The following is a 20,532-nucleotide window of genomic DNA, read 5'->3' as shown; positions in this document are numbered from 1 at the left end:
ATTGTTTTTTGCCTCTTTATATCTCCAGTACTTATCACAGTATTTGGCATATAGTAAGCACTTAATAAATGTATAATTGCTTGACTAATTAAAAAGTGATAGTACTTGATGACTAATCAAATTGGAATAAATTGGTTTCTGAACCAAATAGTGGTTAAGCAAGGATATTCAAAGAAATTCAATAAAAAGGACTAGTTAAAACAGAAGGAACAACCAAGAAGGAAAGATTACCTCACAGAAGAAGAGGCTGGTCCAGCATGTATCACTGATCTTTTTGCCATTAAGCTTTTTGTTTGTAAATGGTCCTACACGTAAACTACATATCAAATTATAAGGGAAAGATGACACAAATGTGATATAATAGGAAGAACATTAAATTTGGAGTCAGGAGACCTGCATTCAGAACTTGGTCCTGCTATTATGTGATCCTGCTAAGTCATTCACTGTTTTGGGCCTCAGTTTCCTCATCTGTAAAACAAATGAGAGTAGGAGTATATGATGTCTAGAATAACTCCACATTAAATCCTATAATCCTATAACTCACAATGAATAACAATTCTAAGCTACTTGGAAGGGAAGGGATTATAGCTGGTATAAACGTTCTCTAATGAAGGTATAAGGTTTAAAATGGTAGGGCAGGGAGAAGGAATATTCCATCCATTTCCCCCTGCCTTCCCTACTTGTCAACACAGAATTCCACTTTGAATCACACTGTTGTACACCAAAAGAAGACAGGATATGTAGAAGCCATTGGAAAACAGACCTGAAGAACTAGTGGTAGGATGAAACTATAAGAAGATCTGATAGGAAAAAACTTCATCACCAGACAAAGGACAGAAAAGATCCCAGAAAGCAGAATGGAGAATTTGGTTATATAATATTAAAATAGTTTTTGCCAAAATAAATTCAATGAAGTTAAAATTACGATAGAAATAGTTAAAGGAGAAAAATATTTGTAGAGAATTTCTCTGATAAAGGTTTAGTATCCAAGATATATAAAGGAATTGATTCAAATATATAAGAACAAGAGCCATTGCTGGGTAAATAAATGGCTAGTTTATGAATGGCAGTTCTAAATAGAAGAAATAGAAACTATCAACAGCTATATTAAAAATGTTCTAAATCACTAGTAATGAAAGAAATGCAAATGAAAATAATTCTGAGGTTCCACTCTACCCATATCAGATTGGCAATGATGAGTAAAAATAAAAATGACAGTTGTTGTAGGGAAACAGGAACACTGGTATTCTGTGGAATAATATAGCCATATTTGGAACTATACTCAAAAAGGCACTAAACTATGCATAACTTTTAACTGAGTAATGCCACTCCTAAGCCTATGCTCCAAAGTGACCACAGAAAAAGGGAAAATGTCCATATTTGCAAAACAGTGTTTAGTTGCTCTTTTTGTGCTGGCAAAAAATTTGAAACTAAAAGAATGCTCATCAATTAGAGACTGCGAAGGAATACCATTGCAGCACTATAAAAAAATGGGATGGTTTCAGAGAAATTCAAGATGATCTGTATGCACTGATGCAGAATAAAGTAAGGAAGACCAAGAGAACAATTTATACAACACTGTAAAGAAAATAATTTTGAAAGACTTAAAATTCTTATAAATGAAATGACCAACCTCAACTTCAGAGAACTGATGATGAGACTTGTTACCTATTTCCTGCAAGAGAGGTGATGAATCCAAGCTATGAATGAGACACACCTGTTTGGACATGGCAAAAATGTGGATTTGTTTTGCTTGATTATACTTATTTATTACACAGGTAGTGTTTTTCTTTTTTTAATTTGAGGATGAGGAACTTGCTAGCGAGAAGGAACCTAACATTAGCATAGGCCCCCTAAAAAAAGAAATGAGGAAAGAAAAGAAATGTTTTAAAAATTGGAAAATACTGAAGTTTGAAGGACATATAGATAAGTAAGACAGCTTTGAAAGTAATATACTAAATTTATATTGTGTGGTTTTTTTAAGGTAATCGGTAACAGATACCTAGTTTTATATACAAACATCTTTTCCTATTTTATTTTATATGTGGAAATGTTCTCCCCTCCCCCCACATACACACACACTCACAAACACTCATTAAATTCAAAATAAAAAATAAGATTACTTTTAAAGACCTGATTTTAGCACCAGAATTGGAGAAAGTGGTGGGTCATGGATATGAGATAAGGACCTGAGAATGGAAACATCAAGGGTTGGGAGAATAAGGATGGTTCCAGGAGACAGATGGATGTCTGGTCAAAGCAAAGGTCAGTAAGCAATAGGAAGTCAGGACACGTTCAGTTACTTTAGTTAAAGCAAGGATTACAGGCAAAAATCAGAAAGGTAGGCACCAGAACACAAATACTGAAAAGCTAAGCAGATGCTCAAAGGGCTGGGCAGGCAGCCAGGAACTGGCAGATCCATAGGAACCAAATGGGCAGAGCAGTGGAGTCAAGAAAACAGATTCAAATCAGTAATAAAAACAGAGCTTGATTGTGCAACAAACTAAGCCAAAAGCTTCTCCTATGCTTACTGCCCAAGGGCTTGATCAGCCTTGAATAGACACATAGCTAGAGGGAATATGCAGGTCAAACATAAAAGCAGATCCTGAGAGTGGAAACCTCAGCTATAGTGGGAATCTCAATTTTATGACACAGGAAATCAGAAATCCTAGTATATTTGGAATGGAAGGAAATAAACATTTAATATGGTGGTACAGTAGATAGAGCACTGGGCCTGGAGGCAAGAAGATCTGAGTCCAAATATGGTCTCAGATATTTACTAGACCCTGGGCAGGTCACAATCCATTTGCCTCAGTTTCCTCATCTGTTAAACGAGCTGGAGAAGAAAATGGCAAATCACTTCAGTATCTTTTCCAAGAAAATCCCAAACAGGATCACAAAGAGTCAGACACAACTGAAATGAACGAACAACACAGTTTGTGACAGATACTGCACTAAGCACTTTTTTTTTGGACAAATATTATTTCACTGGATTCTCACAACAACTCTAGTAAGTGCTACTATTATCCCCATTTCACAGTTAAGGAAACTGAGGCAAACAGTCATTTAAGTGACTTTCCCACACAGCTAGTAAGTGCTGAGCCTGGATCTGAACTCAGGTCTTCCAGACTATAGGTCTAGCACTCTACTATGGCTTCAGCTACCCTATAGGAGACATTCTCTTTGTTGGCATTAAAACATTTTCACACCTTTCTATAATATATAGACACGCTGTCATTAAAGTAACTCACCATAAGAGCACAATATAAGCTTCTCCCAAGTAGAGTCTATTTAATTTTTGCCTTTATGCCCCCTGCACCTACTATAATTATTCTATACATAGTAGCCATTTCATAAATGACTGTTGAACCGACCTAAACTCAATTGATATATTACTTTAAAAAGTACTCTGCACATATCATCTCATTTATTCCTCACAATAACACTGTGAAGTGTATTCTTATCCACATTCTACCATGAGGTAACTGAGTCTCTGAGATGAAAGGACTTGCTCAAGCTGCAAGTTTAGTAAAAGAGCCATCTATACTCAAATCTTTGAACTCCAAATCAAACATTCTGCATCCACTAGAACATGATTTCCTCCTTCTATCATGATATTTTGTTAAATACTTTCCTGGTGTGCAGCCAGGAAGCTCACCTACCTCACATCCCTTAGTTCCTCCTTCAACAATCCCAAACTCTTCTGCCTCGTTTTCTTCTACAAACAGTGCCGAGCACAGTGCTACATACAAAGTAAATCCTAAATACAAACCAGCTAAGAAACTCTTTCTGATCAAATTCTTTGGTTCTTTTCCTTTCCCATTTCCTTTGATTATCTTAAACTACCCAAATTCCAGTAGTCTAGATACTGAATCCTGGAACAACAAACCCATTCTCTAAGCTCGATGCTCTTCAAACATTCTTTAGAATGTATCCTTTGAGTTGTCTTTCCAGAAGTGCTAAAACAGAACGAAAAAAGCAGCCAGCCAAGGCAGGACCATGAGGGATTTTTTTTTTTTTTGGTTACACCATTCCCATTATTAGGTTTTTATCACAGTCACTGAATTTGTGGCTGTATCGCTATATAAGTAATTGTGATTCTATTTCATTGCTGCTGCCATACTTCTAAATAGAAAGAAAATACTTTGAAGAGATAAAATAGCATTTTTTTGTATGATGAGGTAGAATACAAGGGAAGAGGAAGAACAATTTTCATACCTTGCTTAGAGCACAGAAATATAATTAGTGACGTAATCATATCGAGAATCTTGCCAGTTCTTTACCAATGCCTTTTGTGGCCAACGGAAGGTATCCTGACATACTTTTGGTTAGTGCTACACACTACTTAGAGGACCAGGAGTCACTGCATTTATCATTTTACTTCCCTCAGCACCTAGCAGCATTGCGCTGCTCATAGTATGCCCATAATAAATACTGTGTATCCACATGTGTAGGTTTGTGTGGTTTTTGGGTAGTCACAGCTCTTAAAGACATTTGTTTATTTAGAGTCTGAATGAACCTTACAGACCACCTACCCAAAGTTCTCATTTTATGGTTAACAAAACTAAGTGCTACAGGTTAAGCAACCTGCTCCAGGTCACACAAGCAGAAACAGAATTGGAATTCAAATCCTTTGAATTCAAGTTGAACACTCCTTCTGCTACATCAAGAAGCTTCCCTAGACTAGCCTGCTTGGTTGTTGGTTGTTGTTGTTTTTTCGGGGTGTGGAGGGTGCGGTGTGAGTCATGAAGGAATGGAGCATGTTTAGGACCTATAATTTTATTGATGTTAGGAACTGCTGGTGTGCTAACTCTCTCTTTGTAACTCATGGTACTAGAGTGGTAGAGTAGCCTGGAGGCATCAGAAAGTAAGTGACTTCTCTGCTGTCACACAGCTAGTACGAATCAGAGAAAAGACTCGAAACCAGGCCTTTCTTTTATAAATGCTGTTTTTCCTTCTCACTATTTACTCCTCCTTACTCACACAAGCTACTCCTACAGACTGAAACCCTGACCTTGGTCTTGTTAACACCATGCTCTAAATAATCTAATGTGTCAGTGTCTTTTGATTTTAAAAAAACAACAACTAAATGTGTTTTGAACAGTCCAAAACTTCTGTTCCTTTTTAAGAGAAAAAAAAAAACAATGCACTGTATCACTTTCAAAACGCTACTTGACCTGAGAAACAACAGAAGCGAAGCCCTAGAAAAAGAAGCGTTTCTTTCAGTACATTCCTGGAAAGTTTTTCTAAACTCCTACTCCTTTACCCTGAGACAACTTATTTATTTCTTACAGGATGCCAAATTTCAGATGTACCTAAATAAGTTTGCATGTGGCAGACCTGTACAGCTCTAGTATCACTGGGTTGACTTAGTATGTACCCAGGGTTCCCTGTTTGTTTAATGCAAAATACTCTTGAAAGTTATAGAGGCACAACACTATATTTAGTAATATATGGAAGTAGTAATATATGGAAATACCAGAGAACATTTTTCACTTTGGTTTTAAGAAAAAAACTACTTTGAAAGGAGCTTCAAAAGAAAATTTGTTCATTATGAAGGAAGTGGTTGAAGTTTGACTTCAAAATGGTTAAAACTTGAAAAGAAGGTAGAGTTCTCAAGAAAGGAAGAATCAGTGGGGTTTTCCAGGGAGAGAACATATAATGCTCCATATATTGTATAGTTCTGTGGAAAAAGAATTAAACCCTCCCAACCTAGGGGAAACCTTCCTAGTGACAGTGGCTAATAAGTTCTGGTCATATCATAGTCTCTGGATTTCACCCAAGGGATTCAATTCAATAAACGCTTACCACATGTACCTAGGCATTGTTCCAGGTGCTGGGAATGTGACAAAAAATGAAACAAACTCTGTCTTCAAGAAGCTTATACTCTACTGGACTCCTGAAGTAGCCTGCTAATTGTTTTCTCTATTTCAAATCTCTCTTCTCTGCAATCTGGGGCAGTTATGTGGCACAGTGAGCTTGGGAAGACTCATCTGCATGAGTTCAAATACTGTCTCAGACACTTACTAGCTGTGGGACCCTGGACAAGTCACTCAATCCTGTTTGCCTCAGTTTCCTCACCTGTAAAATGAACTGGAGAAGGAAATGGTAAATCACTTCAGCATTTTTGCCAAGAAACCCCAAATGATATCACAGATAGTCAGATGTGATTGAACAACTCTGTAACCTATCTTCTACTGTCAAAGCAATTTTTCTAAAATATAGACCTGGTCATATCGCTCTTTTGCTCAGTTAACTCCAATGGCTCCCTATTACCTCTAGGATCAGACGCAAACTTTCCTGTTGAACAATTAAAACCTTCACAATCTTATTCTAATCTATCTTTCCAGTCTTACTATGCATTACTCTCCTTCATGAACTCTGCAATCTAGCAACACCAGCTTTCTTAATGGTCATCATGCATGCACTCCCCTTCCTGACACTTTTCCTTTGTGCAGTATGTTTTCCATACCTGAAATGTACCTCCTTCTCCCCTCTACCTCTCAGATCCCTAGTTTCCATCAAAATATGGCTGAAGGGGTAGGAAAGGGAACAAGTATTTTTATAGCTCCTACTATGTGCCAGGCATTGTGCTTCACAAATATTTGCATTTGATCCTCACAAGTTTGTGAGGTTGTTGGTGGTGGTGGTCCTTTTGGTTTGAAGTGGACCACGACAATATGGGGTGACGTCCTGACTTGCTAGTGAACAGGATTTAGGTGAAGTCATCAGCCTCACTCTCTCTTCCAGAGTTACTGAAGTCCAGAGACGCTGGATGCAGTCAGTGACACTGGCATCTTCAAAGTCTGACCAAACTCTTGTTCAGCCATCTTTATGGCCTTGTGAAGTGGGTGCTATAGCTGAGGAAACTGAGTCCAAAAGAGGCTAAGTGACTTGCCCAGTCTCAAGCAGCTAGTAAGTGTCTGAGGCTGGATTTGACCTCAGGTATTCCTCACTGCAGGTGAACACTCTATTAATGTATTACCTAGCTGTCTTACATTAGTCTCCTTCCTGATCCTTCCAGCTACTAGTGCATACTCAACCCAAATCACTTTCTATTTATTGTGTGTACATGTGTATACATATATGTGTGTGTATGTGAATGTATAAATATATGTATCCATATGCTTCTATTTGTCCATGTTGTCTCTGCTAACAGAATGACTTAGGATTTTTGTCACTCTGTCCCCAGGACCTAAGACAATGTTCAGCATATGGTGCTTATTGATTATATGATAGTTACTAGAATAGATTTCAACACCTGGATTTACTTGATAAGAGGAGGGGGAGCAAAATGTAGAAATTAGAAAAAATTAGCACTAGGGATGAAATGGCATTAATTAAAATGCTGAAAACTACAACAAACAATGATAACTTATTTTATCTTCCTATTTTAGATTATTAAGTAACTAAAGGGCAAGAGCTGTGTTTGTTTAGCTTGTTCTGTACCCTGGGCAAGTGAGTGCATGGTAAATACTTTTTGGTGAGGGTAATAAGTATCTGTGGAAATAGGGGGAAAACCAACAGCACAAAAGGGAAGCAATTTGCTACACAGCATATAATTAACCCATGGACCTTATGGTGGCAAGATATTATTGAAGTAAATAGATTAGAAAGATTTAGAAAGGGATTAGCCATTTATGTGAATAAGCCCAGCATCTAGAGTTACAGGAGCCAAGAAAAAGGCCATCTACTCGTTTGCTTCATGCATTCTGATCTTCAACTAGAACCAGGAAAAGATTTCTTACTCCATCATATTACACTGTTACATAATCAAATGGTTAACTATTCAAGTAGCAACTCTGTTTCCCTTAATAGAAGCCTCCTACCAACCCATAAAATCTGGTGTCTTCATTTTTTATTCGAAAGGCCCAGGTTACTTTGGCCTAGATATTATACTTTCTAGTAATGATTATGAATACACACAACTACTTAATTCAACAAAAAAACTGTTTCTCCTGCGTATAGGCTACTCTGCAGGAGATAGAGATATGCAGTAGAATCTACTTTCAGGAAGCTTAGAACTGATTTGGGGAGTGGGGGGAGGGGAAACAAGTACATAACAAGAAAGGGATGTAGGGGATAAAGGAAGAGATTTCAACAAACAAAGGTATAGAAACGAGAAATTAGGAAGAAGGGAGCCCACTGTAAGCATGGAGAACAGTGTGCACAGAGAGGGCAGTTTGAATAGTGGAAAAGGGAGTAGTTCATTTGAGGTCTAGAACTTATCAAAAAATAAAGAAGTATGAGCCAAGGCTGCAAAGGTAGATCAAAGCCAGTCTGCAGAGGGCTTTGAATGCCAAGACAAGAGATGGACAGTTTATTTAGCAGACAATGGAGAATCACCAAAAGCTTTCAGAGTAGAGGACTGGCTTTTATCAGAGTTGTGCATTAGGAAGAATATTAGGCTTAGGAAAAAACCAGTTAGGGAGGTATTACAATTGTCTGTCCAAGAAAAGATGAAGATTTGAATTAGGGTTATTCCAATAGAAGTAGAGATGAGAAGACTTTTTGAGAGAGACTATAGGTATGGAATCAATAGGACTTCATATTGGGTTGGACAAGCGGGGTGAGAAAAAGGGAGGACTCAAAAAAATTTCCAAGGATATGAGCCTATAGTGATTGAAAGGATGGCGGTGGCATCACCAGAAATTAATGAGGAGGATTAAATTTGGGTCTAATATCAATGAGTCTAATATCAATTTTGTTAAACAATTCCCATTTTCCCTAAAATTATACACATACACACATATATGCATATATACTTTCTGAAATTACATATAGATAATGAAAAAGTAGGGCAATAGTTATGTAAAAAGTTGGATATAATAAAAGGCAAATAAAAAACATAAGTATGCTTTGAAACTGACTTGTAGGAGAGACCAGAATGGTAAAAAGCTGAAGTGGTTTAGAGGTTTTTAGTCTCAGTGAAAGTGTCCTTCCTAAGTCTTATTACCCTTTCAAAGTAAAGAATGGTGGAATTGTTGAAACATACTGCTACTTATAAATGTCCAGCATGCTGTAGTCAAACCATTTACAAACGAAAATGTTTCTTTTTCTGATAGCAGTTTCTATGTAAATTTTGCTTAAAATTGGATGAATCATTATTAAATGATTCAAAAACAGACTAACTGTTCTAACCAAAGTGAATAATGCTACAGGACCATGATGTGCTAATTAGGATTATTTTAATTAAAAGACTAAAAGAATCGCCTACAAACTACATGGTATAGAGAAGAGAGTACAGTTCTTGTAGTCAGAGGGTTAGAACACCTAATCCTCTATGAACACTAATTATTTATGGAATCTTAGGAAAATCAGTCTCTTAGGCCTTAGTTTCACCTTTCATAAAGTGAGAATAATCAAGATGATGTACAAATGAGAGCTCTTATTATTATAAAATACATAGAGAACTCATGTCAAAAATCAGACTAAAATAGTCTACTACCTTCTATTACCACCCAGATACATGTACGTACATACATACATACATATATACATATATACATACATACACACACATATATATGTAGTCTTAGAGGATTGGTCTACAGCATTGAGAGGCCCATGGCCATACAGTCAGTCAATGTCAGGTAGCACTAAACCCAGGTCTTTCTAGTCCTAAGGCTTCTTTCTATATACTACACAATATTGCTTCTGGATCAATAACCACTTAGTCTCTATATCACCAGTGATCAGCTTAGAAGTCATATAGGAATAGCTCCAAAGGATGAAGACCATATGGTACCAGATTTTGACAAACATTTATATGAACAACTCATCGAGATAGTCCAAACCACATCCACCTTAGCCAGGTACTGCAGATGAACTGGGCCTCAGACTTAACAGAAGCAAGAGATCAGGGTAGATCATTTGGGGAACTATAGCACTTTCAATAATATTAAACAACCTCCTACAGAAAATGACAGAAGTTATGAAATAGCAGAAAGAGGACTGAATTTAGAGTCAAAAGACCTGATTGGAATCCTATCTCATTTAATGAGAGTCAATAAAAACTTATTAAGCATTTATTACATGCCAGGCATTATGCTAAGTGTCGGGGATACAAATAAAAAAAAAATTAATCAATAAACATTTATTAAGCACCTGCTAAGGTCCAGGCACTGTGTTAAGTACTAAAAGGACAGTCCCTACAGTCAAGGAGCTTAGAATCTAATGCCGGAAAACAACATAAAAAAGGAGCTAAGAGAAATCTGAAAATAGTGCAGCCAGGTGAGAAATGAGATATTCTGACCCAAGCTCTCCCCTTAGAAGTTTTATAGTTCATTCTCTAACCTCCAATCAGAGAGATGGAAAGTAATGATGAGGGGAAGTCTCAAGATTGATGAGATTTTACAGGTTGATGAGATTCTCCCAATATTGTCTACCTGGGACAAGGTGTTAAGAGTCAGATAAGTTTCAAAGTAGCGCAGGCAGGTGAGAAATGAGAAGGGTCTAATTTTTTTTCCTTGTGTGATCTTGGGGAAATCACTTAATTTTTATGGGTTACCATTTCCTCTTCTGTAATATGAGGGGTTTCAATTTGATGCTCTATAAGGTCCCTTCTAGCTCAACACCTTATAAGTCCATCTGTTTAAGGGAAGCATTTTTCCGGTGATGCATTCTGGCTATAAATTATGAAGAACCAAAATCTCGGGAAAATAAACATTTCAGTGGATGCAAAGGAGAATAGAGGTGTACACTAGGAAGAGTGGACTGTATCATACTGTCTATGTTGACTTGCATGCAAGCCAGTAGTCATCACAGAAAAGAAAGTAGGATATTCATGTAGCAAGAGACTAGATAGCAACTTAAGTGCTAAAAGAAGGTATTCATCAAATGTTAACAGAACTGGAGAAAGACTTCTTAACATGTTAGGCAGATCCTCTATAGTAGGAGATGGGCAAAGATCTCACAAACTGAAAAGGTGTGAAAAGGTTAAGATGTGCACCAGTGGAGGGAAACCCACATCCATGATAGTGCAGATTCATTAATATCAAACATAAAGGATTAAGAATGCTCCTCTAACTGACTAAAACATTATCCCTCAAACTGCAGATTAGGGGTTGAGAGTAATAAGTAGGCCTTTTCGGGGCCTATGTAGACAGCAAAGGAATGTGTCCATTCTCCCTCAAAAAGAAGCAGCCAAAGAAAACTTTTCTCTCCCTCTTTGATCAGAAGGTTTCATCCTATGGAGCTGAACCAGGAAGATCAAGCTGGTCCTTAGTCCAAACAGAAAGAAAAGTTACCTAAAAAAGTAATACTTTACTTCCTACTCTAGAAGGACAAAGATGTCATCTGACACAAAAATGCTATAATTTTACTTTAAAATAAAAATTTTCATCCTACTATCTGTTTTTTTTTTTTACTTACAGATAAAAAGATGCACTATGTCAATTGATATGTTAGTTCTTCAAGGTCTTTAAATTCCAGGCCAAATTCAACTCAGAAAATAAAAAATGGAAAGGAAACTTAAAAGATACAACTCAAATACCCAAGGGAAAGGGCTTACATACATTTTTACTAATGCTATCACAATTGTCTTTTTTGGTCAATTTGTTTAAAAAATCCAGAGTTACTTTTAGCATACATAATTCTTAAAGGTTACTGAATTCATTTTTTAAAGATAAAACATTATTCAAGAAGGATTATTTGATTATACAGGAAGAAAACCGCTAACTTGAGTGTACTTGATGACTATAAAAATCAACAATTAATCAGTTTTTTGATTATTATCACTAGTCACTTCATTTTTTCCCCCCTAAATGATAAATTGCTGAAAAAAACCTGTCAAAAAAAAATCTTTCACAGTATTGGCAAGATGGACAAGTTCTTTAAAACAAAATACTACAGATAATTTCCATTTGTTTTGCATTAGTCTAAGTCACATTTTAAATAGCACATCTCAATGACTTCCTCATTTGGCACATGTTGTTTATTGTTATTTTGGGGGTTTTCCCCCAATTGTTGTTTACATTTCTATGTGTACACATTTTACATTGTTCCAGCTAAACAGACCCAGTCCTTAGGGTCTTATACTTCTACGGATCCTAACAGTGTCTACCACTGTAACTTGCACATAATAAATAATAATAAAGTCACTCAATAAATACTGACTGAAATGTTATATGTTGTCTCAAGGTATGAAGCTGAACAAATAATGTATTTCATAGCTTCAAAAAGACACATAAGAAATTTAATTTTAATATACTTATTGCTTAATGTTGCCTTTATGTAGCCTATTTAGTAAATTTTGATAAAATAAATTATTAGCATTAAGTTTAATAAATTTTAACTATATTCCCAGTTGCCACTGAAGAGAATCAATGTGATATGGAAAAAGCACTGGACTTGGGGTTTAAAAAAAAACCTGCTTAGTCTTCCAGCCATGCCAGCTGTGTGACTATGGGCAAGTCACGGGGACCTCTACAGTAATCAGAGTTCTTCACACAAAAAATGGACTAAATGTTAGTCTAGACGATTTCTCAGTTTCCTTATAGATCTAACATTCAATAGACTTTACGATCCACATGGCTTTGACCTTCTAAAAAACAAAATATACAATATATTTTCCTGCCTAGTTTTAAAGAAATGTTTTGGAGATGACAAAAACAGCTACAACAACTCAGAAACAACTTATAAATGGCAGAGACTAAGCATGTTGTCAAAAGTAGCAATAATGTAGTCAAAGTAACAATAAAAATGTGCAACTGTCAGCATAAATACTGATCATTTATGATGATTTATGAAACAATGTAGAGGGGGGCAAATATGCAAGTAGCAAAAAACCTCTCAGACACATACACTCTAAAAGTCACTCTAGAATGAATGGCTGTATGCTTTATAACCACCTCCAATATAAAAAGTATGATCTGAATATACCTAACATAAGGGTTATTAGTTATCCAAATATAATGTTAATTATGTTAATGAGAGTTAAAGGTCTTCCTCATCCATTAAGGAAAGCTTGATTAGGGGAGATGTGTTTTGTAGGAAGGCCCACACCTTTTGTTAATTTTCTAACGAGGCACTGGTTCTCCAGGGTTGTGATGCCCTCTGGCTCTGAGGGGTGTATAAATACTTTGAGGTGAGGTTTTATTTTGAGTCTTACTCATTGGAAGTGTTTGCTTGGCCACACTAGACTCTGGGCAGCTGCTAAGGAGCCCCCCCCCCACACTTTGAAAACCCAGATGTTGGTGCTTCTCTCTCTGGTACCTATGTTATGTATGGTCAGACAGTTGGATCTGTCTGTTGATTTGTGATGTATGTATTGCTTATGGAAGCCCTGTCTGCTGGTCTTTCTGCTTGTAATTTCTGTTTGTATTTTCTCTGAAGTTCAGGGTGCTGACTTTTCCCCCTGAACTAAGTGAATGATATATGTGCTTGATTAAAGTAGATTGTTGACCCCTCAAAAGTTGCTTTTCCTTTTAGAAAAGTAGATCTAAGAACTTGTACAGCAGGCCCTCCTGTGTATGTCGGGGTCTTTGATGTTACATCAAACTACCAAGTAAAAAAATTGCTTCAAAAGGAGAAAGAGAACCCTGCCTATCTGAGATCATGGGGTAGAGTGAGAGTTTATTTGTCACTACCAGTTGAGAGTATGGGTTACTGAGAGTGGACTCCAAGTTTTCTGGGTATTCTATGAATCCATCATCCATCCAGAAATCTTCTTGCACTAACTTTAAGAATAAAAAGGCATACCTTCTCCCCACCTCTTCTGTTTGTGATCTAAGAATTAAAAAATTACCCTCATTCTTTATTTCTCATAAGGATGAAATATAGAGAACAGTATATAGTGTCTGGGGGACCTAGCAATATCACAGACACTGTAGCATAATGGAAAGGGTAATGTTCAGAGAAACAAGAGGCCACAAAATCAAAGTGAGGGTAAACTGATTTAGAGCTACAAGTGGCCTCAAATAATCTAGTCTAACTTTCTTATTTTTCAGATGGGTAAAGTGAGGTAATTTCCCAAAGGAATACAAGGTAGTTTGGTTCAAAGCTGGAATTTAGACCCAGTTCTTCTGATTCCAAAACCAGGGATACTATGCTGCCTCACCTGGATTCTAATTATAGTTCTGCCAACTAGCTGTGTGACCTTCAGCAAATCTCAACCTCTCTGGGTCTCAGTTTCCTCATCTGCAAAAAAAAAGAGAGAGAGGTTTGGACTGTATCTGTGGTCTCAAAGTCAATTTTTATTTTTGCTTTAAATTTGTTGCACTCATCTATTTGCACAAATATATTATTTATTCTATCACAATCTAATTACATATTCATGAGAACAAAGGGATCATTAACTACAGGTTCCTAGGTAGGAGATCCATGAACTAGATACTCCTTAAAGTCCTTTGCAACTATAAAATTATTATTTCTATCTACAGTAAAGGAATAAAACAACAGCGAGTGGACACCCTTAAGTAAATAGGCACTCTTACTCTATTCCCATATCTACTTACGTGAGGGAAATTGGTCAAATTAGAGCAAATAAAAAAGGCAAGGATAAAATATAAGGTTTTTTTCCCTGGATTATGTGCATGGGGCCTATGAACTTTTTTTTTTTTTATTTGATAACTGTATCTCAGTATAATCAGCTTTCTATTCCTTTGTATTTTATTACATTTTAAAACATCCTCAGGGACCCATAAGAAATAGAGAATTATTTATAAACAGTGCTTTAAGGTTTGCAAAGTGCTTTAGAAATATCATCTCATTTAACATCACAACAACCCTGGGATATCATAGATACTATTTTGTCCCTATTTTATAGATAAGTAAAGTGAGGCAGATAATGGTTACATGATTTGCCCAGGATCACGGAGCTAGATCTGAGGCTAGATTTGAACTCTTTCTGACTGCAGGTCAATCTGTCTATCCACTGTGCTACCCAAGATCCATGTATGACACATATAAAGGTTCAGAACCCCTGTCCAGATCAATTTATAACTCTAGATAGTTAATGGGACAGGAAAAACATGACTCTCCAGGTAATGCCTTGCTTATGTAGGATAAAAATTTCAGCAGAGAATATGAACACACCCTAGAAAAAGCAAAATTACTACCTACTCCTACCAAGTCAGGCTATTAAATTCACAGAGGGGAAAAAAAAAAGGAGAAAAGAAGGAAAGGGGGTGTGAATGGGAAGAAAAGGAAGAGAAGGAGAATAAGGTCAATAAGTAGTAAGAAAGAATAAATATGAATGTGAAAGACAAAGGAGGGCATATAAGATACAACATGAAAATTAGTAGCAAAATACCTCAAAAACTCAATTAACGATTGTGCATGTACTAATGTTCATTTTTCAAAGGGTCAAAGGTCATCACTTCAAAACTGATACCAGCTATGATTTATTTTTCATGATTTTAGGGATATCAAAGCCACACCTAGTGTAGGGTATATGAATTAACTTGAGTATGATATGTGTAAATAAGATAGCTTTTAAAGTCTATACTGACTTGAGCATAGTATAGTAGTAATAGAGTAGTACAATATCTACAAATAGTGTAAATACTGACACAGTAATACAGTATCTATAAATATTCTTGCTGCCATAAGGCTTAAAAGAAAATATATTTTAAATTACGTTTTTATCCAAGTCACATTAGATGACCTAGGGATTAGTAATAGGATCCCCAATCTTTCTTTCACCTCTAGATTATTGATTCTAGGGTATCCCCCTGGTCATTTTTAGAAATCACTATTCAGCAGCTTCTTTTGTTCACAATCTGTATAAGAAATGTATCTGTATAAGAAGTGTATCTCTTCTGCTTACTACACAGGTTTAGAAGTTATAATTCAGAGCCATCTGCCAATCCAGGGGAATACTCAGCTGAGAGGTAAAAGATACACTAGCAGCTACTAGGCCAACTTTTAAAAGCTTTTTTTAGCATTTCTAATTCTCTTCCTTTTTTACCCAAATGTTTTAATAGTTCAAACTCTAAACTGTACTGCAGAATTTTCTCAAGTCCTTAGCCAAGGAGAGTGATTTGGTACATCTGAAGCCATGTTCCTTCATGTAGACTTTTGTTAATTACCATAACCAAAAGGTTTTTGATTCTTTCAATGTAGACATTCCCTCCCCACAAAAGAAGGTTGTCTTCATGAGTTCCTGTGACAAAAACATGAAAGTAATCCCTTTATGTCCAAACTGCTGCTAATGAGCATCTCTAAAGGTATCTAGACTCATTATAAGATGGCAGACACAGTCAGGCTCATACTGTAACAGCCTTTATGGCTTGGTTGGACTTGTCAGAACTTAAGCTTTATTGTCATGAACTTGGAGAACTCAGGATCATAACCAAACCACAATGAGATACTAGTAACGCAAAAAGATGGGAGAGAATTTTTGAAATCTGAACAAGCTAGTTAGCTATAATGTGTGTGTAAATTATGAAAAGGTTTTTCTTCCCTAGATAATTTTTAGTTAAGATCTAATACAAGTCATTCAAATTAGAGAATTCTTTTCTTAAAAGTAAAATCACAAAACGATCTTAGATACATAAGGCCCTCTTTACTGATGCCATTTCTAACCAACCTTACATGGGTCACTGGATGAAGGTATCATTATTAATCATTCATATAAATAAAGTACATTTAAATGAATTTTAGTTTCTAATATGAAAGTCCTTCTGTGACTCAGTCAGGTTCCTTGGTTATATGATATCTACTAAAATACAAACAAATAATTTACAATCTCCTCAGATCATCCTTTCAAAATATAATTCAAGAATTGGCTGATTGCAACTATACTGCCAAGCAATTTCTCTCTGAAATCTCTATTTGTATTCTCTCGCTATGCTACACAAAGTTACTTAAGGCATTAACAATTGTGTTTTGAAAATAAAAAAGAAATTCTATTATATTTTAAATCATAATATCATGATACTGAGGCTTAGCCTAAATTGCCATTGTTAAAGAGTTGAAATATTGATCACAGACAGCCTCCAGTTATTCACCACAGAAAGAGCCTTTGGAACCAAAAGAGGTAAAGCCAACATCCCCCCCAAAACCAAGCCCATTTCTTCTGGGTTTGTAGGTCTCCTTTCAAAAACTTTTGATATCTCCGGAAAGAAGGAAGGCATTAATCTAACTAGGCAATACTTCAATCAACATTTAATGTGTACTTTTAAAGTTTGTATAAAATGTTCAATAGGTACCCTGTAATCTTTTCCTTCCACTAAAAACTCTCTCAAATAACATATTGGGCATCTGGTCCAAAGGAAATTTACAAAGGAAACGAAGAGCAAAATGAATGATGATGACTAATTTGAAATCTTTTATATTCATTTTATAGACTGCAAAAGGCCTACAGATTCAGGCTATAGTCTTGCTGAATATCAGAAGCTCAGATGCAATATAAGGCCTTAAAAAGATGGAAGAAGTTGTAAATTTCATGAAAGTAGGTATTAGATTTAATATATCCTCCAATGACTACCACTGTGTACAGTAGTTATTTAATAAATATCTGTTGAATTGAGAGTTCTAAGCACTGAAAGAAATGGGCAGGATATAGATAATGAACACAGAGATTGGTGACTGAGTGTTAATAATTTCAAGTCAACTGAGAACTGCTTTGGCTATAATAATGCTCAGTGTTATGATACTGTGATGTAAAATGGAAGAGAATTTGTTTTCCAAAAATTAATGTTCTATTAGACTTGTTCTATCATTAAGGTACAAAGAAAATGTACCTAGAGGGCCAAGAACAGGTAAATCAAATACCTTCTTTTGAACTAGTTCAGAATTTCCAGCAACATCAATATATAATCCTAGAATTTTGGGTTGCTCAGAGATACTTCATTTAATAGTAACATCAGAAAGTACTTTAAAGTATATTGACTCTGGTGGAGTCAGTGCCTAAGTTCAAATCCCATTTACTACCTGTATGACTTTTTTACAAGTCAATTAACCTCCTAGTCTTCAGTTCCTCCTCTGTAAAATGAGAAGGTCAGACTAGATGACCTTTGAGGTTCATCCAACTCTTCATTTATGATCCTATGATCTCATTTTTACATAGTACAAATGTAAAAGAAACGCCAGTTTTATAAAATGAAAATAACTGGTAAAGTTCTTGAAAAATACTATTAGATTTCTAAATCTCAATTTATTATTAAAGACAGAAAGTATACATATTAGTTTGTTTTAATTCCCATTATCAAAAGAGATAAGTTCATTTTTACCTCTAATAAAAATTTGAAGCTACATTTGCAATTTTTTCAGGAAATTCCATTTTTAATGGAATTCATAATTCAGGGCTGTTTTCAATTATTTCTGCATGATGAGCACCCATAGCATTATGACACTTCCAGACATTACTACTAGTGAAATTGTACTATAAGTGATCAACACTGATTGTTATACTCTTTACCTACAAAGCTTCAACTCCAAACCAGTTAACAAAACCTCACAAATATAACAAGCAGATATTACTACTGCTAAAGGCACCTATTTCTGGATTAAGAATAAAGAGAAATCAAAATCCTTTGTACCAGTTTGGTTAACCTCAAGTGCTAGCCAAATTATTTGGCTAACATTCCATTCTGCCTACCTAAAATTTCCTGTCTGTTCAATTGGATACAGTATGTGTGTAATGTTGCCATGTGACCATAAAAGGGTTTCCACATTTTATAGAGAAGTAACTGCATGTGAATGGCTAAACTTGTCTTTGTAAAGGATTTGCAAATTCGAGTTGCAAGCAAATATATTATTATGAATGAAAGTTGGTTATTAGTTTGCATAAAACTTTAAACTTTCTAATATAAAATCTAATATGCAGAACACACTTTGCGGAAAGTTTCCCCCAAACTCCTTTGGTATGCTTCTTAAGGGTTTTGTTTGAGGGCATTTTTTTAAGAAAGAAAAAAATGCTCTATTTGAATTCACCTTTGGTGAAAACAGTGTCCACTTTACTCTGAAAAAAAAAAAAAGAAAAGAAAAATGAAGCAGTGGGTAAAGAACTGAGTACATATTTCTAAATGGGGACAAAATGTAACTGGCCAGTAAGTTATAAATGGGGCCAAAATGAGATGTGGTCAGTTATAACTAGATATCATTGACCTGAAACATTAGTATCCGCCCCTTAAAAGAAACTGAGAGCCCATTCGATTCACTCTTCCTTCTTAGATTGCCACCAGAGTACCACTGGTTAAAGTCAATTAACAGTCAAGCTTCCAGAAAGGCAAAGCCAAAACAATAAAGAACTAAGATATGAGAACTGGACAGGCGTCATAGAAAGATTGCCTTGTCATCATCCCTTCCTTAGGAGTAGAAGAGGAGGACAGGGAGGGAGGCGGACAGCGGGTGAGGCAGAGAGGGGGAAAAAAGAGTGGAAGGGAGGGGAAGGGAGAAAGAGAGAGGAGGGGGACAGGATGGGGGTGGGGTGGGGAGGGGGTGGGGGGCAGGAGGGCGGGGATTTGGATGGGTTACCTGGGCACTCAGGTAGCGCTTCAGGCACTCCTCACACACTGCCTTCTTACAGCACGTCAGGGGCTTGATAGCCTTATCCTCCAGACACACCCGACAGCTCAACACAAGGAGGGCACTATAGGGGTCCCCCAGCCCTCCCAGGCCCGGGTAGGGCGGCGCTCCGATCAGGCTGGACACGGAAAAAGGTTCAGGAGCTAGATATAAGTCGAGCTCAACGCTGCTGCCGCGCCCGCTGCCGTCGAAGGCCAGAGGGTCCGAGGGGGGCGACAAGTCAGGACTAGGGGGGGAGGTGGCGGAGCTGGTGGAGGAGCTGGTGGAGGAAGGGACTGCTGGAGGCACCGGGGAGGCCAGAGCATTTGGGGAGGAAGGCTGCTCCCGGGTCGGGGCCTCGGGCAGGTCGTTTTCCACGCAGTACACCGTACAGTAGATGTGTCTCTTGGCTGCAGGGTGGCGCCGCCGGCCAAGCACTTCCAAGACCAGCCCGTCGGGGGGACTGGCTCTCTCCCCGAGCTCGGGCTCGGAAGGCTCGTCCCATTCTCTCCGCTCCTGCTCTTCCTCCTGCTGCTGCAAAGTTCGGGGATCTAGTGGCTCCGTGGATCTCGCGGCGGCGGGCTGCCCGCGCGCTTTCCTAACCCTCTTGCCAAGCTCGGGGGAAGCCCTGTTCCAGCCACCGCCGCCGCCGCCCGGGTCCGGAGAGGGGGCTCGGGGCCCTGCTGCCCCGCTGCCCTCCCCCTGCGGCCGCCGTGGCTCCGTCTGCTCCTCGACTACGTCTTCACCGCCTCCGGGGGGCCGCCCCTCGGCGGGACCGTCTGCATTCACCGTGCTCTGCTCCTCTCCCATCGCCGCCCATCCAGCCGTCCGACCTCGCACCCAGCCCCGGCGGGCAGCTGGGGCCACTGCTCGGCTCTAGCTGCTCCGGCCCCGCTTCTGCTTCCGGGTCCCTCCGGGGCTGGGCAGCGCCGAGCCAGCCGCCTCCTCAGCCGCAAGCACTGGCAGCGTCAGGCCGGGGCCCCCGCTCTCGATGCGTCTCCTGGGGCCGGGGTGGGAAAGCGAGGGAGCCGGGGCGGCCCGCGGCGGCCCGGCCCGCGCCGCTCCGCGTCAGCCTCCTCC

General features: G+C 37.9%; 1 protein-coding gene across 1 annotated transcript in view; it reads right to left on the bottom strand.

The window, feature by feature from the left end:
• Positions 1 to 20,262, bottom strand: part of RNF217 (ring finger protein 217) — a 146,839-nt gene extending 126,577 nt beyond the window's left edge. The window contains exon 1 of the mRNA XM_072643213.1: positions 19,423 to 20,262. Within this exon, the coding sequence (XP_072499314.1) occupies positions 19,423 to 20,262 (840 nt within the window). The remainder of the gene's footprint in view (positions 1 to 19,422) is intronic.
• Between the last annotated feature and the right edge of the window lie 270 nt (positions 20,263 to 20,532).

The sequence above is a fragment of the Notamacropus eugenii genome, chromosome 2 (genome assembly GCF_028372415.1).
Source record: "Notamacropus eugenii isolate mMacEug1 chromosome 2, mMacEug1.pri_v2, whole genome shotgun sequence".
NCBI lineage: Eukaryota > Metazoa > Chordata > Mammalia > Diprotodontia > Macropodidae > Notamacropus > Notamacropus eugenii.
Note: the sequence above shows the minus strand (reverse complement) of the source record. Positions and strands in the feature narration are given on the sequence as shown.